This window comes from Corvus kubaryi, unplaced genomic scaffold (genome assembly GCF_017639235.1).
Source record: "Corvus kubaryi isolate FWS band 111438036 unplaced genomic scaffold, C.kubaryi_AGA036_p1.0 37385, whole genome shotgun sequence".
NCBI lineage: Eukaryota > Metazoa > Chordata > Aves > Passeriformes > Corvidae > Corvus > Corvus kubaryi.
This window is the reverse complement of record NW_024581127.1, coordinates 36,157,186-36,181,394: the sequence shown is the minus strand read 5'-3', so window position 1 is coordinate 36,181,394 and position 24,209 is coordinate 36,157,186. Positions and strand designations below refer to the sequence as shown.

At 51.5% G+C, this 24,209-nt stretch overlaps 1 protein-coding gene across 2 annotated transcripts in view; it reads left to right on the top strand.

Annotated features, from left to right (window-relative positions):
• ZC3H3 (zinc finger CCCH-type containing 3) overlaps positions 1 to 24,209 on the top strand; it is a 135,857-nt gene that overhangs the window by 3,140 nt on the left and 108,508 nt on the right. The window contains exons 1-3 of one of the 2 annotated variants that reach the window (XM_042036525.1): positions 1,649 to 1,752; positions 4,062 to 5,373; positions 7,228 to 7,421. In XM_042036525.1, the coding sequence (XP_041892459.1) occupies positions 1,707 to 1,752; positions 4,062 to 5,373; positions 7,228 to 7,421 (1,552 nt within the window). In that variant the 5' untranslated portion in view covers positions 1,649 to 1,706. Of the gene's footprint in view, positions 1 to 1,648; positions 1,753 to 4,061; positions 5,374 to 7,227; positions 7,422 to 24,209 lie in introns of those variants that run through there. The other variant, XM_042036524.1, reaches the window with a different exon arrangement.

Genomic DNA, 24,209 nt, shown 5'->3' with positions numbered 1-24,209 from the left:
GCTGCATCGGGAAGTGAGAGATCCCAAGGGGCAGTGTCTGGTTTAGGGATTTGAGGCTGATAATGGGTTGCTTTTCCAAAGGTTCCATCCTGGTGTTGTGTTGCTCCAGCTCCTTGGCTCGTTTTTTTGTTCCCTGAATAATTTTAGGCTGGAGTTTTATCTCCTTTGCAGACTTGAGGCTCTGCTACTCTTTGTTTATGGGGTTTATTCCCTCAGGGAAGAGCGAAAAGATTTGGAAAACAAACTCCTTCAGGATTTTCATCAGTACCATGAGTGAATTTGCAGCTTTGGGACTGGTTTTCCTGCAAAACCTTTCAAAAATGACAGCTGAAGTGTGGGAAATAAGGAATCATGAGGCTGATGGGTGGAATTGAAGTCTTCTTGCTGGAGATTGTCCCATGGATCACCCTCATGCCTGGCTGTGGGAAAATACTGGTGATGGGAGAGGGCAGAGGGGACAGGGGATGGGGACAGCTGGACCAGATTCACCTCGGTACAGGAAATTCCAGAATCCTGGAATGGTTTGGGTTGGAAGAAACCTTGAAGATCATCCAATTCCAATCCCCTGCCATGGGCAGGGACACTTTCCCCTGTTCCAGGTTGCTCCAAGCCTCATCCAACCTGCCTTGGACACTTCCAGGGATGGGGCAGCCATAGCTTCTCTGGGAATTCCATTCCAGCCCCTCACCACCCTCCCAGGGAAAAATTCCTTCCCAATATCCCATCCATCCCTGCCCTCTGGCAGTGGGAAGCCATTCCTCCTTGTGCTGCCACTCCATTCGCTTGTCCCAAGTCCCTCTCCAGCTCTCCTGGAGCCCCTTTAGGCACTGGAAGGGTCTCTGAGGTCTCCCTGGATCCTTCTCTTCTCCAGGCTGGACATTCCCAGCTCTCCCAGCCTGGCTCCAAGATTTCCAGTTTCCAAGTAGATAAACTGTGCTTCACACATCTCAGTAATTGCAGCCTGAATGAGCCTCGGGAGCTGCAGATATGGAGAAAAGAGAGAAGAAGAAACTTGGGATAAAACATCACCCAAACCCCAACACAACAGAACATGGAACCAATGGACCAGGGAGAGGTGGAGAAACAACCAAGGCCAGGAGAAGGAAAAACCAGCTCCCCCTTTTCTGTGCAGAACCGGAAATAATTCCAATATTTTGGCTCAGTTTGTGGATCAGGGTCTTGCACGCTGCGTGGAAGAAGTGTTTTTTGGGACAACAATCATGGGAGAAATGCTGCAGCCATCTGATCATTGGGAAGATGGGGACAGCTGGACTAGGCTGGGATGGGGACAGGAGATGGCTGGATGAGGTTGTGGAAGGAACAGAGGCTGGGGACAAGGGCTTGGGGACAGAAGAGCCAGGGTGGCCCAGGCTGAGGACAGGGGCTAGGAACAGCTGGTCCCGACTGAGATGGGAACAGGGGACAGGGTCTGGTGGCAGTTGGACCAGGCTGAGATGGGAACAGGGGGCAGCCGAGCTATCCTAGGCTGGGGACAGAGGCCGGGGACACCCGGGCCGGGCTGGGTTAGGCCCAATCTCAGGCCCAGCCCCAGGCTCAGTTTAGGCCGCGCTGTCCCGTCCCCGTTGCCCGGCAACGGTCGCGGGCGTCACGTGACCGCTCGGGGGCGCTCACGTGGTCCGTTGGCGGCGGGCGGCGCCGGTTGATGGCGTCACGGGGGCGCGGGGCCGTGCGGCAGCGCTGCGGGGATGGAGGAACGGGAGCGGCTGTGCCGGGAGATCCGAGTGCTCCAGGGTGCGGGGATCGGGGGGATCCGGGAACGGGAGCGGCTGTGCCGGGAGATCCGAGTGCTGCGGGGTGCGGGGATCGGGGGGATCCGGGAATATTGGGAACGGGAGCGGCTGTGCCGGGAGATCCGAGTGCTGCGGGGTGCGGGGATCGGGGGGATCCGGGAATATTGGGAACGGGAGCGGCTGTGCCGGGAGATCCGAGTGCTGCGGGGTGCGGGGATCGGGGGGATCCGGGAATATTGGGAACGGGAGCGGCTGTGCCGGGAGATCCGAGTGCTGCGGGGTGCGGGGATCGGGGGGATCCGGGAATATTGGGAACGGGAGCGGCTGTGCCGGGAGATCCGAGTGCTCCGGGATGCGGGGATCGGGGGGATCCGGGAATATTGGGAGCGGCTGTGCCGGGAGATCCGAGTGCTCCGGGGTGCGGGGATCGGGGGGATCCGGGAATGGGGTGAACACCGGGGGACCTGGGATGCTGGAATATCCAGGTCCTATGAGGGGAACGGGGGAAACGGGGAATCAGGAGGGGAATGGGGTGCGGGAACGGGAGCGGCTGTGCCGGGAAATTCCAGTGCTCCGGGGTGGGGGGGATCGGTGGGATCCGGGATTGGGAGAGGCCGGGACACCGAGGGGAGCGGGGAAAAAAGGGAGGAGGGGGGCGAGGAAAAGAAGCCGGGGTCGGGAAACAGGGAGCGGCTGCTACGAGGGGATCCGGGAGGGACGTGAGAGGACCTGGAGGAGGGATAAGGGGAAATCTTGGCATCCTGGGGGGCGGTGCGGTGTTTTAAGGGAATTTTGGGAATCTAGGGTGGGACAGGGACGGGTTGTGGCAGGATCTGGGGAGTCCTTGGTGGGGGAGGGACGAACTGTGGAAGGGATTTTGGATTTTAGGGGGAAGTGTGAGTGGGACGGGGATGGGATCTTCTGGGAAGGGGAAGGGCCCAAGAGGAGGTGGAGGTGGAGAGGGAGGGAATCCAGAAATGGTGGGGGAAAGTGGGAAGGGAAGATGGAGACCCCAGGAGTGCTGAGAAAAGGGAGAAGGGACCCAGGAATGCTGGGAAAAGGAGGGAAAGGGGAGAAGAGAGGACTCTGGAGTTCTGGGAGAAGAGGGGAGTGATCCAGGGAGTGCTGGGAAAAGATGGAAAGGGAAAAGAGCCAGGAAAGCCGAGTGGGCCACGGAGCACTGGGGGATTTTGGCATCCCCATGCCAGGGAATTCCCACACTGCTGCTCCCGGCAGGATCTGGGACTCTCCTGGCTTTGGGAAGGGGGTGTTCCCTGTCCCACAGCCCCAGGCTGGGAGCACAGAGGTGGGATGTGTATCCATGTGCCCTTCCCAAGCTCTGGAAAGCACCAGGATTTCTCTTTAGCACCAACTCCTTCTATTTTTGTCCCTCAGAGTAATTTTTCCTCGTTAGTGAGGCCATAAGCTCCGCTCAGGACTTGGGATTTGCCTCTCTGGGAGCTCCTCCGTGGGGGAATGATGGGAGCCAGGAAAGCAATCCTAGCTGTTCCATGAGGAATGTGCTGACTCGGCTTTCCCGGCAGCGCCGTGACCCCGGGGAAGGAAAAACTCCTCTGCCTGAAATACCAGGCTCCAAATTCCTTCAGGAATCACTCATGGGAAAGGTTTTCTGAAACAGTGAGGCTGGGCAAGGGCAGAAATTCCCGAGTTAACGGGAATGTTGGTGGATCAAAGCACCAGGGAGAGGTGGTGGCTTCCGGAGGGACGTGGCAGCAAAGCCTCGGAGTGTCCTTGTTGCTGCTTTGAGGGGAAGCAAGGAGGGGAATTTGGGAAGGGTCTGGAGCAGCAGGAGCAGCTGAAGGAGCTGGGGGGGAGAAAAGGAGGCTCAGGGGGGACCTTCTGGCTCCCTAAAATTCCCTGACAGGAGGGTGGAGCCAGGTGGGATCAGGATCTGCTGCCAGGACAAGGGGGAATGGCTTCCCACTGCCAGAGGGCAGGAATAGATGGGATATTGGGAAGGAATTCTTCCCTGGGAGAGCGGTGAGGGGCTGGAATGGAATTCCCGGAGCAGCTGTGGCTGCCCCATCCCTGGAAGTGTCCAAGGCCAGGTTGGATGGGGCTTGGAGCCACCTGTGGAATCCAGGGATATATGGGGATTGGAACAAGATGGTCTTGAAGATCCCTTCTGACCCGAACCATTCCTGGATTCAGTGATTCCATGACTTGTCTTTCCACCCTGGCTTATCCAAAACCTGAGCGACGATGTAATTCCAGCGTGAGGAAAAGCAGCGCCGCGTCACTCTCACATTCCCGTGGGATCAGGGAATTAACGCTCTGCCTTTTCCATAGGTCTCATAAACAGCCACAGGAACATGCACGGGAATGTTCCACATCCGGCGCCGTCGGCTCCTCCCAGGTGGAACAACCCCCACCAGCCCGGCTACACCAGGAGAGGAGCCTTTTCCACCAGGTACCCCCAGCAGGCTCCCAGGAATTTCCACCCACGCCAGACTCATTCCTGGAGGAAAAAATACTCCCTGGACAACCGGCTGCCGGGATCGGGTTATGATGTTGGAAGTGTTTCCAGCACTTCCCGAGGTTTTGGGAGCCTTGGGGACAGCCAAACTCCCGAGCCACTGGAATCGTCCCCGGAAAGACATGTGGACTTCACCACGGATGGGAACATCGTCGTGGATATCCAGGTGCCACAAAGGGCTGGCCAGGAAAATGTGGGTCCTTACAGCGAGTTTTCCAGGCAGGAAGCGGCGGTGGCTCCTTCGGCGGATGGGAATATCCAGAAGTCTCTTCTCCAGAAGGAAGAGAGAAGACCTTCCCTATCCATTTCCTTCAGTTCCACGTCAAGGACGGTGTGCCTGCCTGGAAGTGGAGCTGGGAGCTCCTTTTCCACCTCTGGAAGCACCAGTGAAAGTGCCGTGGCGCTGAAGTCGGAGCCACAAAAACCTTTGGAATTGCCAGGTCAGGAGCCAGCCCAGCACTCGGCACGGATCAAGGCAGAACCCCCCTCTCCAGGGCAGCCGAGTGGTGAGGAAGTCCGGGATGCTTCCTTACACCCCAAACTCTTTGGGAATGCCGAGGTGCTCTCTGGACCTGCTCAGATTGGGGTGGCTCTGGTGAAAAGCAGATTTCCCGTCATTCCCAAAGCTCCCGGTCTCCAAAAAGCTGCCTCAGCATCCATCTCTGGCAAATCGCAGAAATTCAGGAAAAATAACTACACCTGGGTGGCAAACCCTGGGAAAAACTCTCGGATCGTGAAGAGGTGGGTGAGCCCTCGAGCCGAAAATTCCAAGAAGGGCATCCCAGGAACGGACAAAGGTGCTAAAATCTCCCCCAAAGCGGATTTGGGAGCAAAGATAAAAAAATTGGGATTGCAATCCAAGCTGGGGGTTTCTCCCAGTAAATATAAGTGGAAAGCCTCCAGCTTGCAGACTTTGCCTTCCACTTCCAAGTCAGCATTCCAGTGGAGATCCGAGGACCAGAAGAAGCCTCCAGCCCCAAATATCCCTCGAGCCACCTCCATCCCGCCGGCTCCGAGCACGGCGTCCGTTGTTCCCGGTGGGATGAAATCCTTTGGAGAGGCTGCGCTGTCCAGTTACAAAGTGAAGAGCCGGACGAAAATCATCAAGAGGAAAGGGAATGTGGGGTAAGTTGTTGGTTGGATTTTGTGTCCGTGGATTTCGTGTTGAAGTTGTGGCTTCTTGTGGGAGAAATTCCAGTGAGGGTCGTTGGGTGCTGGAGGATTTATGGAATCATGGAACGGTTTGGGTTGGAAGATCTTAAAGATCAGGGAATTCCAGTCCCTCTGTCATGGGAAGGGACACCTTCCCCTATCCCAGGTTGCTCCAAGCCTCATCCAACCTGGCCTTGGACACTTCAGGGGTGGAGCAGCCACAGCTTCTCTGGGAATTCCATTCCAACCCCTCACCACCCTCCCAGCCAAGAATTCCCTCCCAGTATCCCATCTAACCCTGCCCTCTGGCAGTGGGAAGCCATTCCCTGTATCCTGTCCCTCCATCCCTTGTCCCAAGTCCCTCTCCAGCTCTCCTGGAACCCCTTCAGGCCCTGGAAGGGTCTCTGAGGTTTCCCTGGATCCTTCTCTTCTCCAGGCTGGACATTCCCAGCTCTCCCAGCCTGGCTCCAGAGCAGAGGGGCTCCAGCCCTTGGAGCATCTCCGTGGCCTCCTCTGGACTTGCTCCAGCAGCTCCATATTTTCCTGATGCTGGGTGATCCAGAGTTGGATCCTGGGAATCCCTGTGCTCACTGACACTTCCTCACTCACTAAAGGGAGGTGGATTTTTTTTTTCCTGGATTTATTTTCAAATTCCCATAACTGTTTTGTGGGACTGGGAAAAAGAGGAGGAATGTTTTGGATCCCTGTATCGTGTCTGGTCTATCCTTGGGAAGCCCTGTGCAGATCCTGGGATGCAGCAGCGATGGGATATGAGCTCTGCTGGTATTTTCCTCCCTTCCATCCCTTTGGAAAACTGTTCCAAGTGATGAAGTGAACAGCATTGATTTGGAAATCTGGTTCCTTCATTCCTGCTTGAATTTCCCACATCCTCTCAGTGCTTCCCAACAGGTTTCCATCCTTTCCTTGCCCTCCTGCTTTGCCTGGAAAGCTGCCAGTGAGTGGATTGTGCTGGGAAAATCACTCTGGAGCAGCCTGGAGAAGCTGGGAATGTTTGGGATTTTTTGGCACTTCAGGGAGTCCTTCCACACCTTGCTAAATTCCAGCAGAATCAGGGAAGGGATCATCCCCCTGTGCTGGGCACTGCTGAGGCTCCTCAAATCCTGGGGGCAGGATATTGAGGATCTGGAGTGTGTTCAGAGATGGGAATGTAGCTGGGGAAGGGTCTGGAGCACCAGGAGTGGCTGAGAGAGCTGGGAGAGCTCATCCTGGAGAAAAGGAGGCTCAGGGGGGACTTCTGGATCCCTAAAATTCCCTGACAGGAGGGTGGAGCCAGGAGGGATTGGGATCTGCTCCCAGGGAACAGGGACAGGACAAGAGGAAACAGCCTCAAGTTGCTCCAGGGGAGCTTTAGTTTGGATATTGGGAAAATTCCTTCTTGGAAAGGGTGGTCAGGCATTGGGAATCCCCATCCCTGGAGGGATTTAAGATCCCTGTGGATGTGGCACTTGGGGACATGGTCAGTGGTGGCCTTGGCAGTGCTGGGGAATGCTTGGACTTGACAATCTCAGAGCTCTTTTCCAACCCAAACAATTCCATGATTCCATGATTGAATCCCTCACATCTGTTGAGCAGAAGGCAGCGAGCGAGTTCGGCTGTTAGAACACCTCATTCTCCATCTGTTCCTTGCCAGGAATTCCTCTCATTTGCCTGTTTCCTTGGAATTTTCTGTTCAGAGCTTCTCCTCCCCCTCAGCCAGAGGAGAATCCTGCTGGGATTTGACTCCTCTTGGAGCTCTGGAGAAGGACACCAAGAATGTTTTGGTCCCTTCCCTGCTCCCTCCTAACCGTGTGATATTCCCATTCCCAGTTCCCCCACGGATAAGAAGAACATCTCCCCCACCACAGCTCTGAAGAGCCGCTTCCACCTCCGGAGGAAAAATTCCGTGCGTGGAAAACCTTCGGTGACGCCGAAACGCTCCTCGCCCCGGGGCCTGGTGCAGATTTCCAAGCACAGGCTCTGCCGGATGCCGGCGACCAGGACACAGGTGGCCGCCAAGGAAGGTAGGAACAGGCATTCCAAGGGCTCAGTGAAGGGATTCCAAGGGTTCTTGGATTTAGGAATGTGTTGCTGAGTCCTCCTGGAGGTGTTGTTGATCACTGAGGAGAAGTTGGACTCCGTATCTGTGTTGTCCTTTGGCATCTCCACACAAAAGCTGTTTCCTGCTTTTCCTGGGGTTTCCCTGGATTTTCAGGTGTCATGTAGGAAGTTTTTCTGGGAAGGAAGAGGTTGGCCTAGGCAGGAATACACAATCTCTCACCTGTATCCCAGTGCCGTGGCCAGTTTTGCATCTAATTTGCTGAAAACACCGATAATTAGTGGAATACTGAATCCAGCATGGAACAGGGAATTTGCATCCATGTCCTGCTGCCTTGGAGCAGAACTCGGAGCTCAGCGTGGCACCTCTGAGTGTCTGGAATGTTGTTGGGATGTTGGTGGCTCCAAGTGTGGTTCTGCTGTTCCCTGGGAACGTTTTTGTGGATAAAAGGCTTCCCCCACCTGGGATTTAGTTGTTTCAGATGGATACGAGACACATTTTCCCTGTGGCCCCATGAAATTCCCTGTGGGAATTGCTGGAGCTGGGAGAGGGGTTTGGACCGTGACGTAGCTGGGATTTGTCTCCAGGTATATTTTGGGATTATTTTGTGTTCAAACAGCTCCCTTGAGATGTTGACTTTTCCTGGATGAGGGATTTTGGACAAAGGCCTGAAGTGCCAGGACACAGGGAATGGCTTCCCACTGCCAGAGGGCAGGGATAGATGGGATAATGGGGAGGAATTCTTGGCTGGGAGGGTGGTGAGGGGCTGGAATGGAATTCCTGGAGCAGCTGTGGCTGCCCCATCCCTGGAAATGTCCAAGGCCGGGTTGGGTGGGGCTTGGAGCAACCTGGGATAGTGGAAGGTGTCCCTGCCCATGGCAGGGAACTGGAATTCCCTGATCTTTAAGATCTTCCAGCCCAAATCATTCCATGATGCCATGAAAAGATAGAAAGCTTTGGAAACACGGAGCAATTTTGGATTGCTACAGCATTTTAACCTTGGAGGAGCTTGAGGAAGTGCTGCTTCCAAGGATATCAGCTGGTTTGGAATCCCGTTCCCTTGATTGAAGGGAATGTTCCCATACTGAAATCTTGATTTTAACTGGATAGGAATGAATAAAATAAAGCAGGAATGTGGTTGTGGAAAGTTGGCAAATAAAGAAGGTTGGAGAAAGGAAGAAAAAAAGGGAATAGGTCTGGAAGTGACCTTGGGAGAGCAGGTAGTTCATTCCCCCCTCCAAAAGTGTATCCAATTATCCAACCTTTCCCGACAGATGCTTCTCCATGTGGCACCTTCTCCTTCACAGAGAAATTCAGGAAGGGATTCCCTCAGTGAATTCTTGGATTTGCTTCCTTTGATTCAAATTGCGTTTCTGGATTTGAATCCTTTTGTACTTCAGGATTTTTCCTGGAGAGCTTCAATCCCAGGTGGAGGATTTGCAGCTTCATGTGTTGGAATATTCTTAAACTCTGTGTTTGGAAAGCTGTGGAATTATTCCAGGGCTGTTCCTCCACATGCTCCAGGACTCCCCAGGTTTAGTAGGAAAAGATTATTGGCTGATGGATGGGGCAGGGATATTCCCAAGTCTGGGAGATCCTGGCTGCTCACAGGGTTTGGGGACAACTCCCACATTCCCTGTTCCCTCTAAATGTGTAATTATGGATGAGGTGTCGGTGTCTTCTGGTTCCACAGGGAGCTGGGAGTAAGTGAAGTCTTGTGGATTTGATTCCTGCCTCCCAGGTTATCCAAGAGGTTTTGGGAAGGTTGTTTTGGTTTCTTTTGGGATATGAGTCCCAGCAAAATATTGTGGATATTAATCACCATAAAGTGATGGAATTTTCAGTCTTTTCCACTTCTCCTTGGACAAACGGGAGGGAATTAAATGGGTTTACTGGGATACACTGGGAGCAGAGTGGGGCAGGAATGGAGCAGGGGGATGGATGTTGAGGAGCTGGGATTTCTGGGATCACACCAGACGGAAAGGCAGAGGGGAGGGATGGTCCCAACTTCCTGCATGGCAGCGTGGCTGGAAAAGCTGGATCAGCCCCGTCATCCCCACAGATGTGGGGCCTGTGGTGACACAGCCTGGCTGGTTTCCTGTTTGTCCTGTTCCTCAGGATTTTGGGATACGTGGCACAGCTCTGTGGTCTGTACAAAGACATTGTTCCTGCTTTTCCCAAGTCCTTGTCTCTCTCCCGACTCTTCGATTCCCTTTTGGACCCAAATGGATCTGTTTGGTCTCATCAGTAGGGAAGCTCTTCCAGCCACTGCTGAGTCTTGGACTGGGATTGGTGTTTCCCAAAGTATCCTGAGGCGCTTCCCTCTGTGGGAATTGCTTTTATTTAGGGATCAGAGAGCCCATGGGAAGTGGCAGATTGGTAGGAATTCTTTTGGGATTATTTGGGCTGTTCCGTGAGAGATCCACCTGCAGCTCTCATCAATTAATGCCAGAATATTAAAGTGGAATGTTTAATAACAGCTCAGATATTGGAATGTGTCCTGACTGGAAGTTTTTCCAGTGGGATGCTGGAGCAGGGAAGAAGTGCCAGGGCTGCCTCACTCGCCTCTGGGATCTTCAGGGATCAAGCAGTGGTTGCTTCTCTCGTTATCCAGGGAAAAGCTGGAGGACCGGCAAGGATCATCAGGGTCATGGGTGCCACTGTATTGGATAAAACCATGGAATGGTTTGGGTGGGAAGGGACCTTCAAGATCATGGAATTCTCCAGCCCCTGCCATGGGCAGGAACACCTTCTACTATCCCAGGTTGTTCCAAGCCCCATCCAACCCAGACTTGGACACTTCCAGGGATGGGGCAGCCACAGCTCCTCTGGGAATTCCATTCCAGCCCCTCACCCTCCTCACAAGGAGGAATTCCTTCCCAATATCCCATCCATCCCTGCCCTCTGGCAGTGGGAAGCCATTCCCTGTGTCCTGTCCCTCCATCCCTTGTCCCAAGTCCCTCTCCAGCTCTCCTGGAGTCCCTTTAGGCCCTGGAAAGGGCTCTGAGGTCCCTCTGGATCCTTCTCTTCTCCAGGCTGGACATTCCCAGCTCTCCCATCCAGTCCAAATAAGCTTTATGTCCATGTCCTCTCCCATCATCTTGGGAATCCTTTTTCCGGTTTCTCCAAACAGGAGTTGGGCTTATTCCCAGAAGTTCAGGGATGGCATCTTTTTCTCACCAGTTTTGAGGGAAAACACCAATTTCTAAGTGAGGTTTGATTGATCCAGGTGTGATAACAGTGGGATATTCCTGCTTTTCCCATCCTAAAAGTCCCATGCCAGAGGATATGGCAATCCCACGCTTTTCCAACAGCTCTTTCCTGTCTTTATCTGGGATTTCTTGCAGGATGAGGCTTTTTCCCAACTCCTTTTTTAATGACAGACAGGTGAGTTCTGGGAGTTGGGAACTTTTCCTCGCCATTCCTTGGCTCATCCTGCTTGGGATATCCGAGTTGTCACTTCTTGTTCCCAGGGCATTTTCCTTAGAAAAAACTAGGAATAAGTGCTTCAAAGGGAGATTTATTGATTTTTTTGGTGCCATTTTAACGTTGGAGATGTGGCAAATCGGGTGAGGAGAATGGGAGTGCAGTGTGGGAAAATTGGGATTTCTGTGGGAGAATCGGCAGCTTTTCCAGGAGAATTGGGGATTTTGGGAAGCGCACACAGCCCTGCAGAGGGCACTCGTGCCTCTCCCATCTCCTCAGTCCACCTTTTTCTGGTTATTGATGGCCTAATTTCGTCTTTATGTGAAAGAAAGCAGATCTGGAGTAATTTGCAGCAATAACCTGCTAATGCCGGGCCAGTATCAAAATTCCCATGTTCATTCCCGGTGGCAGATAAAACACTAATATATAATTATCCTTGCAAATTGGATTGTTTTAAATAACCAAAAGGCTACGGCCGGCGAGAAAACCATCCCATTTCCCTGGAGTTCCTATTGCGGGGTAATTGCTGCGTTCAATCAATTTCCTTGGCATTAGAAATTCCATCACAATCAACATTAAGCTTTATTCATTGTGATGGCAAAGAGCCGGATCATTTCTCCTCTTTTCCTTAACTGGCAAAATTAATCAGGGAAAAGATTTTAAACATTTACCCGTGCGAAAGAGGTCAGCTCTGCCACTATATTGCTCAGCAGATAAGGGGGCTAATAAAAAGAAAATTGAATTACTAATGATCGCCAGGAACAGAGTATATAAAACCTGGCAATCGCCCGGTGCAGGAAAAAAAGGGAATCAATTTTCTCCGGACAAGGTGCGCTCGTTTTTTATTTTGGCTCATATTATCAGCAATTTAATTGGAGAGAGCATAAACAGGAGGAAACAGTTAGGGAATAATGAGGCTGGAGGTGTAAAATCCTGCAGGATAGATGCTGGACACAATTTATTTGGCACAACAGATAATCACTTTAATTGAATCCAAAAGTGCAGCGTTCAGCAGCGCCGGCTCCGCGCCTCGCCCGGGGGGATCATGGAATATTACAAAGAGGCTCCTCCGTGTCTTTTCCCCCCTCTGTAATGTCCCCTTCCAGGCAGGAATGCTCCGGGATTGCTTCGGCACGGTCACAGCTGGCTGGCAGGAGGAGATGGAGAAAGCAGGAGGGAGATTCTCCAGGGACTTTTCCTTATTTATGTGTGTTTGTTCCTTAAATAATTTGGCGATTGCGGGGTTGGATGGTTCCGTGTGAGACTGGTTGTGTCCTGCTTGAGGTGAACTTGGAATCATGGAATGGTTTGGGTTGGGAGGGACCTTAAGGATCAACTTATCTTGCTGGGTCCTGAGTTCAAAGCCTGGCTCCCTTTTCCTGCTGTGATCGCCAGGTCTGGGCATTAAAGGAGTTTTTAAGGAGCCTTTGGATGTTTTCCTGGGAAAGGTGGGTGGTTCATCCTTGAATTTAGATCCCAAAATGCTTTGGGTTGGAAGGGTCCTTGAAGATCATCCCATTCCACCCCCCTGCCATGGGCAGGGACACCTTCCACTATCCCAGGTTGCTCCAAGCCTCATCCAAGCTGGCCTTGGACAGTTCCAGGGATGGAGCAGCCACAGCTTCTCTGGGAATTCCATTCCCAGGGAAGAATTCCTTCCCAATATCCCATTTACCTTCCCTCCTTCAGCATAAGTAGATGGGGAATTGTTGCAATTCCCCCTCTGTGGTTGTGCAACTCCATGGCCAGAGGAGGAGTAAACTGGGAGCACGTCCTTGTTGGATCCACTACTCCGACCTGGTTTTGTGTTGTTCCCCTTCGAAATATTCCTTCCCTGCTTTGTCTTTCCCTTTCTCCTCCTCCAAAGTGAGATAAGCCAGTGGTTTGTGTTATCAGCTTCCTGCTCTTCCTGTGTTGCCACCCCACTGTTGAAACTCCCAAACAGGAGGAATCCTGTTTGTATTCCCATCTTCCTAAAGAGAGATTCCATGGGATTCCTGAGACTCGCTTCACTCTGCATCTGCAGAAGCTTCTATGACTCTTTACTGCCAGAATCACCCTCCAAAAATTTCCCTAAATCCTCGTTTCTCGCCTCGCTCTACAGGGGGGAACATAAGGGGGTCGGGATGGGCAAGGAGCGTTTGCTTGGAAAAACGCTGGAGGCAAAAGTGGCAGGAGCTGCTTTGCATTACTCAGGCGAGTAAAGGGGGTGTAAATGGTGAGGAGCAAGTTATGGGAGGCATCCGAATGCTCAGCTGCTGATAATTTTATTGACACCGGGTGTTTGGATCCCTCTGGCAGCTCTGGAAATCTCAGCCCTGGATTTTATACCCTCTCCTGTTTTTTTTCTTGATGTTTCCAGTGGGATGATTCCCAGTGGGACAGCAACTCAGGGAATGTTTGGAGGTTTTTTCCCTTGTTTTGTGTCTTATTTTGTATTTATTTTTTTTTCTTTTGACTTGCACGAGGTTTTGCTGCTCTTCGAGGCAACGCCTCCGATCGCGTTACAGCCGAGTTAAGCTCTTGATCCCTTCCCTCAGGGAAGCCCTTGGATCATACACAGAACTCCTTGGAGTTCATCACATCTTTTTCTTTGCTCCATCATTACTCCCGTTTTCCCGAGTTCCTTCCAGCTGATCCAAACCCTTCCCAGGTCGCCGCTCAAGGCGAGCGTCGCTCGTTTGTCCCGCGTAGGTTTGACCTTGCCTGGAAATCATCCCACTGCCAGCTCTCTCTTCCCTCCGGCTTGTCCTTGGGATCCAGGGATGGAGCGTGGCTGGTGAGGTGGCTCCTCACTCCTTCAGGAATTGGGAAAAGTTCACATTCTTGGCTCTTTGCCGGCCCCGGTTACGTCAGCGGTCGTAAGTAGCGGTTTTGGGTTTCCGCCTTGACTTGGCATTTCCAGGTGACTTGTCCCGAGCTGCAAGAGGAGCTGCGGGCACGGAGCCAGGATTGGGAATTCTCTTTGCGGAGCCCTCTTTTAAAAATAACAGCCTGCCGGGAGCGGGGGAATGGGCCCTGCTCAAGGAAGTGTTCCCGTGTAGATGTTGGATTTGGGATCAGGGAAAGGGAACATCCAGAGGGAAATGGGGCAGAGATCTCGAAGGTGACAATTCCCGAGTGTCTCTTCCCCTGTGGAATTCAACCTGCCCACTCAGTTTGTTATGGAAGGCACATCCCTGGAGTGTTCCAGGCCAGGTTGGATGGGATGTGTCCCATGGCAGGGGGATGGAATGAGATGACCTCGAAGGTCCCTTCCCACCCAAACCATTCCATGTTTTAATCCAAGTCACCTCTCAATCCCTATTTTAGGTAGTTTTTCCTCAGTATTTTTTACCTCAATCCCCATTTTAGAGCATCTCCCTGTACCATGTGCAGCTCCAGCTCCGTTGGATTGGGAAATTCCATTGGTAACCAGCAGCTCTTTGGGGAACGATCTATTTATACACTAAGAGGAAAAATACTTGGCTTTGGGGATGGATGAGATCCTTCCTTTGGCTCTGACCCCTGATATTTCCAAGTCTGTGGGGGGCTTTGTCTAAGGATTCAAACCTATCAGGGATGGCGCAGTGTGGAACTAAGACAGGGGAAAAAAAACAGAGGGAAAAAAAACCCGGGAAACAGAGCAGTAGGACCTGAACTCCTCCTTTGGCTTCCTTGGGATTGCCTGGCCTTAAATATTTCCAGGGATGGAGCATCCACAAAAATCTCTGGGCAACCAGGTCCTCACCACCCTCACAGGGAAGAATCCTTTCCCAAATCCCATCTAAGTCTGCTCTCAGTTTAAGCAATTCCCCCTCATCCTGTCACTCCGTGCTCTTGGAAAGAGATCTTGATCTTGGCAATAGAGATTTATTTGTCCATGGAATGCTTTGGCTTGGAAGGGACCTTTAGGAGTCTCCTAATCCAACCAAAAATGAAGCTTTTAGACCAGTTTTGGACCTGCTGTTTGGAATTGGGTGGAATTTCAGTGCTGATCCCTCTTATCCCTCTGCTTGTCTTTCCTTGGCCTCCTAAATAAAAATAAGGAAAATAAAACCAGGTGTTTAAGGCACTTAAAAAACCCCCCCATAACCTGAAAAGTGATGATGAGTCCCTGTTCCCTGTCTTTTTTTCCTTCCTTTTGCTATTTTCTCCCACTTAATGAACTGTCTGATGGTATTCCCGGCACGGTCACAGTTGGAATTACCGATGCCGGTGTGGATGATCGGAGTATCTTCCACTGCTCTGTCAGGATTCCCAAAATCCCACCTTGGCAGATGCTCAATTCCCTGTAAAACCTGTGTAGGTTTCTCTGTTCTGCTTTCTGCTTCCTGCTCTTTCCCAAATCCCTCTTTACACCCTTCTAATTTTCTTGTGGAAATCTTCCCATTTGATTTTCCCTGTAATGACTCGGAAGCGTCGTAGGGAAAATTCCTCTCCCCGGCTGCTGAGCTGAGTTGAGCCGTTCATTCCAGGACTTTGTGGATCACTCCATGTGCTCTACAAAGCGCTAGGAATGAGTAAAACTCCCTTGGAATACGGAACAGATGCCGGAGTGCACCTGGAATAAGGGATTTGTGGACTCGGCAGCATCTCCCGAGTCCTACAAAACTCTGCTGTTCCAGCAGCTTTGCCGGAGTTTCTGCTTCAGCCTAAGGGATGAGGAGACGCCTTGACTTCACTTGTCAATGGGAATTTTGCTGTCATCCCTCGGGAAATTCGAGTCCAAGGAACGTTTCCTTCTCCCCTGTGCCTCTGGATAATCCCCACGCGTGCCGTTTTCGGGGGGTGTTTCTATTTTGGATTATTTGGAGTGGTGTCAAGTGGGGATTTTGTGTGGATATGTGGACGGGATCGGTTCCAAAGCTGATCCCACATGTTATCGGCCCTTAAGCTGCCCTCAGGGGCTCTCCATTGGAAAAGGGCACGGGAATTCTTGGAGCCTTAGCGTGGGCTGTAAACTCCAGCGTTGATTGCAATGGGAAACTCCGTGTTGTTCCTCATGGCACTGGCAAATGTCCTGGGACATCTTGTCCTTGGATGGGACAGGGAGAGCCCAGAGAGGGGTGAGTGCGTGGGATGTGCCATCAAACTTTGATTTTTTCCATGGAATCACAGAATGATTTGGGAAGATCTTAAAATATCATTCAGTTCCAATCCCCTGCCATGGGCAGGGACACCTTCCACTGTCCCATGTTGCTCTGAGACCTGTCCAGCCTGGCCTTGGACACTTCCAGGGATGGGGCAGCCACAGCTCCTCTGGGAATTCCATTCCAGCCCCTCACCCTCCTCACAAGGAGGAACTCCTTCCCAATATCCCATCTATCCCTGCCCTCTGGCAGTGGGAAGCCATTCCCTGTGTCCTGTCCCTCCATCCCTTGTCCCCAGTCCTTCTCCAGCTCTCCTGGAGCCCCTTTAGGCACTGGAAGGGGCTCTGAGGTCTCTCTGGATCCTTCCCTTCTCCAGGCTGGACATTCCCAGCTCTCCCAGCCTGGCTCCAGAGCAGAGGAGCTCCAGCCCTTGGAGCATCTCCATGGCCTCCTCTGGACTTGCTCCAGCAGCTCCACATCCTTCTGCTGTTGGACCTCAGAGCTGGAGGCATAATTCCAGGTGGGATCTCACCTGAGTGGGGCAGAGGGGCAGAAATTCCCCCTTTTCCTGCTGCCCACAGTGTGGGATGAGCCCAGGACATGGGGGATTTTTGGGATGTGAGCGCACATGGATGGTGCATGTCCAGTTTTTCATCCACCAACACCCCCAAGTCCTTCTCCTCGGGACTGCTCTCGATCCATTCTTTATCCAGCTTTGGGGTGGGAAAGACGCTCGAATCCCGGGAACCAGATGGATCAGTGTCAAATGCTCTTTTTGAGATTAAAAAAAGCAGGGAATTCTTTCCTTTAGAAGAAGAGCCCAACCTGCCACCCAAATAATATTTGCAGTGATTGGTGACCTTAATTTAGCAGCGCTGACTTCCAAATGCTTTCCCTGTTATCAGGAATCCAAGGAGTGGAGTTCTCCCTTATCAGGAAGCAAATCAAAAGGGAATTTGATGGGGTGAAACGAGTCCATCAGAGATCCCGCTCTGTTTTTAAAACAAGATTTACTCTGCTCTCTCCACATTAACTGGGGCATTTTACGGTGCTCCCCTTTCCGTGAGCTTCCGTGATCCATCATTTCCCGGCTCGCCTGCCGGAGTGGTTGTTAGATTTTACTACAGCAAACACTGTAAAAGGGCATTAGAGCAGTTAAATCTGGAGTCTTGCTTCCATAAGGAAAAAGAAAATGCTGAATTAGGCACCAGAAAAGGCAACCACAGCGATACTTTAATCTTGCATAAATTATCAGAAGAGTCAGAGGCAAGTGATTTTATGTATTGTTAGAGCTCTGCTAATTAATTATTCTGGAATAATTGATGTTTAGAAGCACCAAAGTTAGGTCCTTTCCTGCCTTAATGGACTTTCAATATGGCAGCTGGATTTTTATTTCTGTCTTCATTTTAACCCTCCCTTCCACGGGGTTAATGAAGTTGCTTTCCTAAATATGAAGAGTCTAAATAATAATTAATCAAGAAAATATCGCTCCACGAATTGTGGGTCTAAGTCAAAGGGTGGTTTTGGAGACATTCCTGACATCCAGAGGAAGTTGAGTCCCCAGCAGGAATATTTGAAGGATGAAATGCCCTAAAGAAGTGGATAAATGGAGATAAGCTGAAGAAGGGGAGGAATTAAATGGGATATTGGGAAGGAATCCTTCCCTGGGAGAGTGGTGAGGAACTGGAATGGAATTTCTGGAGAAGCTATGGCTGTGCCATCCCTGGAAGTGTCCGAGGCCAGGTTGGATTGGTTTTGGAGCAACCTGGGATAGTGGAAGGTGTCCCTGCCCTTTGCAGGGGTGGAACTGGATGAGCTTTAAGGTCTTTCCAGTCCAAACCGTTCCATGATTCCCTTTGACAGGAAGAGACGGCTTTCCTCCAGTTGGTGGAATTGCACAGAGTCTTCTCATCAGTGTCTTCATCTCTTTCTGGAGAGTTTGGATTCATTGTTTCCAAAGGATTTCAGATCCCAGTAAACCCAGAGCCCCGAATTTCAGCTGGTGTTAACCCTCTCTTTGGCACCGGTGGGGTCGTACTGGTAACCAGTGGCTGCCTTGGGCCATCCCAGTTCAGGAAGGATACAAAGAGATGATCCCAATGGATCTTGGGATTACCTTGGGAATGTGACCTAAGGAAGAGGTTGAGGGCACTGGGCTTAACTCGGGGAGCGGTGGAGTCTCTGCCTTTGGAAGTGTTTGAGATCTGGGAAGAGGGAGCAGAATTGGTGTCCATGGAGGTCATGCTGAGCAGATGGTTGAGCCGGAGACATCCAGAGGTTCCACCTAAATTTCTGTGGATCTAAGGAAGCAACTTAACCTGCTCCAGGGCTGAATTTCCTACTTTAAGCACTAAAATCCCTTTGCAGCTTTTTCAGGAAAGAATGGAATCGGTGATAAGATCCCTGCGCTCCCTTTTCCAGCTGGTGGCCTGTAGCACATCCATCCCCATCTGCTGCTTCCCAAGTGTCCTTCCATGCTGTTGCCAGTCGTTTTTAAGGAATTTTGACCTCTTAAGATGCTGCTGGTGCCTCTCTGGGATGAGAGTTGGATCTGGCTGAACCCTGGAACTTCACAGGCTGGGAGAGCTGGGAGCATCCAGCCTGGAGAAGAGAAGGCTCCAGGGAGAGCTCAGAGACCCTTCCAGGGCCTAAAGGGGCTCCAGGAGAGCTGGAGAGGGACTTGGGACAAGGGATGCAGGGACAGGACACAGGGAATGGCTTCCCACTGCCAGAGGGCAGGGATAGATGGGATATTGGGAAGGCATTCCTCCCTGGGAGGGTGGAGAGGGGCTGGAATGGAATTCCCAGAGGATCTGTGGCTGCCCTATCCCTGGAAGTGTCCAAGGCCAGGTTGGAGCATAGTGGGGAATAGTGGGAGGTGTCCCTGCCCATGGCAGGGGGTTGGAATGCGGTGATCTTTAAGGTCCTTTCCAACCCAAACCATTCCATGATTCCATGATCATGACCTTGCAGGGATCCTGCCCTTTCCTGCTGCCTGTGGACATTGAGGAATCAGTGGTAAAATCCACGCAGGCACATTGGATTTTGCAGTTTCTTCCCAGAGCTTGGGAATCATCTGCTTGATTGGATTTTGTAGCACATCCATCCTCTCCCCTGTTTTTTGGGATCAGGGAGGATGGGGCCTGCAAAGGACAGGTGAGGACAGGGCACGAAGTGAACAAACACTTGTTGAGCCGAAAGGGGTTTAGGAAAGCCAGGACATACAATGCTGGTAAAGTGATCCCTGCTCCCGAGCAATTCCAGCCCCCCGGAGCAGGGGGATGCCCAGCCGCAGCGACTCTCCCACTGTCACCACTCTTCCTTTTGGGGCTGGGCAGGGCGTGGGTGACAGACATTCCATGGCCTGGCCACAACGTGGGGAAAGCAGCTTTGTGGAAAAGCGTCCTGAACTTGATATCCTTGTTTACCTCTTCCCAGGCCCTGCCTGGCCCCTCGAGATAAACAGGTGCCAGTGCTTGCAATTCCCAACAGCCGGAATAACTCCGAAAGGAGGTTGTGTTTACGTGGGGAGTTATTCCTGCCTCCCTTCAGGGCTGGAGCATCCCTGTGGCAAATGGGCTGGCAGTGGACACAGCCCCAGGTCTTGGACTTGCTCCATGCTGGCCTTGGACACTTCCAGGGACGGGGCAGCCACAGCTTCTCTGGGCAACCTGTGCCAGGGCCCCAGCGCCCACCCAGGGAAGGATTTCTTCCCATTATCCCATCTAACCCCACCCTCTGGCAGTGGGAAGTCATTCCCTGTGTCCTGGCATTCTATCCTTTATCCAAAGTCCCTCTCCAGCTCTCCAGGAGCCCCTTGAGGCACTGGAAGGGGCTCCAAGGTCTCCCCAGAGTCTTCCCTTTTCTCCCAGTCTGTCTCCAGCCCCTGGAGCAACTCCATGGCTTCCTTTTGGTTGCTTCCCTCCCTTTCTGGACACATCTAAGACATTCCAGCCCCTTGGACTCATCAATAACTTAAACCCCAGGGTCTTGTGCCTGAATTATTTTCCTTTATTTCCCTTTTTTCCCTCTCTCCCTGCCCAGTGGGATCCCTCTTCCTTCTCCCTGCTCCAGCCCAGCCCTCCCACGTGCCTTGGCTTAGCACAGGGAATCCTCAGCTCCTCTCCTGGGTGCTCCCAGCATTGCTGTCATTCCCTGAGGGAACACTGTGCCCCGCTCCAGGGTTGTTTAGTGTCTCGACTTAGAGACATTCCTGAATGGAACCTCCTTAATTCCCACACGAGTGCTGTGGGAACAGCATAAAGCCCAGTAATAAAATGTAGTGAAGAATTCCAGAGTGAAATCGAGATGGGAAACCTCTGCTGCTGCCAGGCTGGAGATCTCCAGTCTGGAGTTTCCCTGGGCTTTTTAATGGAAGCAGGAGCTTGTTTAATATTGTGTCATATCATGGGCTCTGAAGTGGAGGCGGGATCAGTTCTGGAACTCCGGGATCAGTTCTGGGGCCCTCATGACAGGAAAGACATTGAGGGCTTGGAGCATATCCAGGGAAAGGAACAGAGTTGGGCAAGGTCTGGAGCAACCAGCAGCAGCTGAGGGAGCTGGAGGGGCTCAGCCTGCAGAAAAGGAGGCTCAGGGGCCACAATTCCCTGAGGGTGGAATCAGGTGGGGATTGGGATCTGCTTCCAGGGAATGAGGGACAGGACCAGAGGAAACGCCCTCAAGTTGTGGCGGGGGAGCTTTAGTTTGGATATCGGGAAAATGTTTTCCATGGAAAGGGTTGTAAAGCATTGGAATGGGCTGCTTGGAGGAGTGGGGGAGTCACATCCCTGGAAGTGTCCAACAAAATGTGTGGATGTGTGGATTTGGCACTTGAGGACAGGGATTAGTGTGTGGTGCTGGGCTGAGGTTTGGACTCAATGATCTTGGAGCTCCTTTCCAGCTTTCAGTTCCATGATTTTGTACTTTGCTCTGTGTTTTTCCTCTCGTTCTCACTCTCTGCCTCGATCCTGTGCCTGACAGAAATGGTTTGGAATTTGGACATGGAATTTGATTTCTTTTTTGGAGTATCCCAGAATGGTTTGAGTTGGGAGGGACCTTCAAGACCATCGAATCCCACTCCCCCTGCCATGGGCAGGGACACCTTCCACTATCCCAGGTTGCTCCAAGCCCTGTCCAGCCTGGCCTTGGACGCTTCCAGGGATGGCGCAGCCACAGCTTCTCTGGGAATTCCATTCCAGTTCCTCCCCACCCTCCCAGGGAAGAATTCCTTCCCAATATCCCATCTATCCCTGCCCTCTGGCAGTGGGAAGCCATTCCCTGTGTCCTGTCCCTCCATCCCTTATTGAAATTCCCTCTCCAGCTTTCTTGGAGCCCCTTCAGGCACTGGAAGTACTAATTCTGATTTATTTCTGTTATTTTTTTTTTCTTTCATTCCTTAACACGTTCCCAGATTTTTCTGGATTTCTGGTTAACACGTGGTAGGAAACATCAATTCCAATATTTTTTTTTGCCTCGTTATTCCTTCCCCACAATTCCCAGCCAGTTTTCCCTTTCAACTGAAAGGACATTTTCCTCTTTGTTGCATTTCCATTAATGGATTCTCACTATGGATCTGCTTCCCGTTGCGTGTCAGTCGCTGCCTCTTCCGAAGGGCTCATTCCACACTAAGTGGTGTCGGAAAAGACTTTTCCCTTCCCATTCCATCCTCTTAAAACCCAATCCTGGACATCACAGCGGCCACTTTGGCTGTGCTGACGCTTCCTTTGTCCTGTCCTCTCTTCCCAGGGATCTGAGTGCACATTCCAGGCTGCCTCATTCCCTAATGCTTTGCTTTTTCTTCTTTAAATATTCATGGGAGCGGAGTGGCCAGGTTATTTAATGGAACAGCATTATCCTTGGAATTCAAAGCAGGAGTGGGCTTGTCAATATGTTTTAAAAACTTTTCCCAAATCTGGGAGCGTTTGGGATTGAGGTATTTTCCCGATTTTTAAGTTTAAATGAATTCTGGAATTGCTGTGAATGTGCTGCCTTGGGAGAAGGAGAAATTCCATGAACTTCCAGTTTCTCACTAGACAAGGATGTTTTATCCTGTTCAAAGGATCACTGATACCCCTGAGGGATTTTTAGTGGGTGGCTTTCCCTGTAAACCCTGGTTAAGAAGTAGTCAGAAGGAATTTGGAGTCATGGAATGGTTTGGATTGGAAGGGATCTTTAGGATCATCCAGTTCCATCCCCTGCTGTGGGCAGGGACACCTTCAACTATCCCAGGTTGCTCTGAGCCCCATCCAACCTGGAATTTGGGCTCGAGTCAGGATTTGCAGCTCCAGATGCTGTTGGATATCCCATGGATTATCGAAGAGTAAAATGAAGGAATGTCAGAAATTTTTCAGGGGATTTTTTTTTCTTCCAGCTCTGCCAAGCAGGCAGCTCCCAGTTCATTCAGGTCACTGGTGGGATGAGGGCTGGAAGTCTGAGTCTCCTGCTCTTTAAATATTCCATAGATTTAGGAGATGGTGCCTGACACATGGCCGGGAGAGAATAATTGGATGTGGCAGCTGAGTGAAAAAGGCTGGATGGGATTTTTCCTTCCAGTGTGTTATGATGGAGGAAATTTGGGATGGTTTGTTTTATTTTTATTTAGGGGGGGGGGGGGAATCGAGGAAAACAAAACAAATTCCAGCAAAACCACCAATATAAAACCTTTATGTTCCAATCAGCTGGGATCAAATGGGGATTCAGCCAACACTGGGAGACAGGAGGGATTTCTTTTCCCAGTTCTGGAATTTCTGGTGGCCTAAAGAGGTGTTTACCATTTGGAAATACTCTTAAATTGGAATACCAGCAGTCTCTGGAATACCCTGGGAATGTCCTTCAAATCCATTTGGAGTTGGTTGAAACCAAACAGACTTCACTGTCGCTGGACCTCCGTAACCTTGGGATAAATGATTTTATTGCTGTTCCTGGGTTTTCCTGCCTGGGAGATGGGAAGAGCAAATCTGGGAAGAAAGATTTGTGGGATCTGGGGAAAAAAAAACCTCAGGCAGATCCCAGCACTGTGGGATTGGGACCAAAATCTCACAATTGGGAGATTGTGAGGTGGGGAGGCCCTGGCCCAGGTTTCCCAGAGAAGCTGTGGTTGTTCCATTTCTGGAAGCATTCCGGGACAGGTTGGATGGATCTCGGAGCAATCTGGGATAATGGAAGGTGTCCCTGCCCATGGCAGGGGTTGGAATGGGATGAGCTTTAAGGTCCCTTCCAAAGCATTCCAGGATTCTGTTTCCGTGTGCTCTCACTCCTTCCTGGGTGTGACTGTTGATCCTACAGGTCCCCATTCCTGTGGGATCACAGTGGTGTTGGGGAGATGAAGCAAAAGAAAATGGGGAGAAAACCGAAGGGCTTTGGAGATGGCAGAGGCAAGTGGATGAGGGCCAAAGAAATCATGGAATCATTGAGGTTGGAAAAGGCCTCCAAGGTCATCGAGTCCAACCATTAACCCAGCACCATCCCATATTCCCAAGTTCCACATATTTTTTGAACCCTTTTAGGGATTGTGGTTCCACCACTGCCCTGGAAATCCCATTCCAGGGCTTGTCAACTCTTTCCATGGAGAAATTTTTCCCTGATATCCAAGCTGAACCTCCCCTGGTGCAACTTGAGGGCCATTCCCTCTCATCTTGTCCTTTGTTCCCTGGGAGCAGATCCCAGCTCCCACCTGGCTCCACCCTCCTGGCAGGGAATTGCAGAGTGAGAAGGTCCTTCCAGAGCCTCCTCTTCTCCAGGCTGAGCCCCTTTCCCAGCTCCTTCAGCCTCTCCTGGTTCTCCAGACTCTTCCCAGCTCCATTCCCTTCTCTTGGACTCACTGACGTTTGAGAGCTTTTCCATCGATTCCATGCTGGAAGTCAGGATCAGGGAAGAGCTTGGGGAGAGCTGGGTCAGGGAGAAAGATGCCGAGGACATTTTGTGAGCAGGATTTTAAGGAATGACAGGAAACCTGGAGTTGTCACTCTTCTCCCTCAGGAGCGCCGGAGGGATGGGATCCAAGTGGAAAGGAAAAGCATCAAATCCTGGCTTGTTCTTCCTCCCCTTCCAGTTTTCTCTGAGTTCAGAAAGTTTATTTCCGAGGGAGAAGAGCAGAGCAGCTTTTTTCCAGCCTGGAGTGGTGTTAATTGGTTTTTGTTTGAAATATTTACGGGATGGGAACATCAGGGATGAGCCGCTCTCCCTCTTAAGTGGCCTTGACAGGTGACATTCCCTGGCAACTCCAAGTCCCCACAGTGCAGTCGGGTGGATTTGGG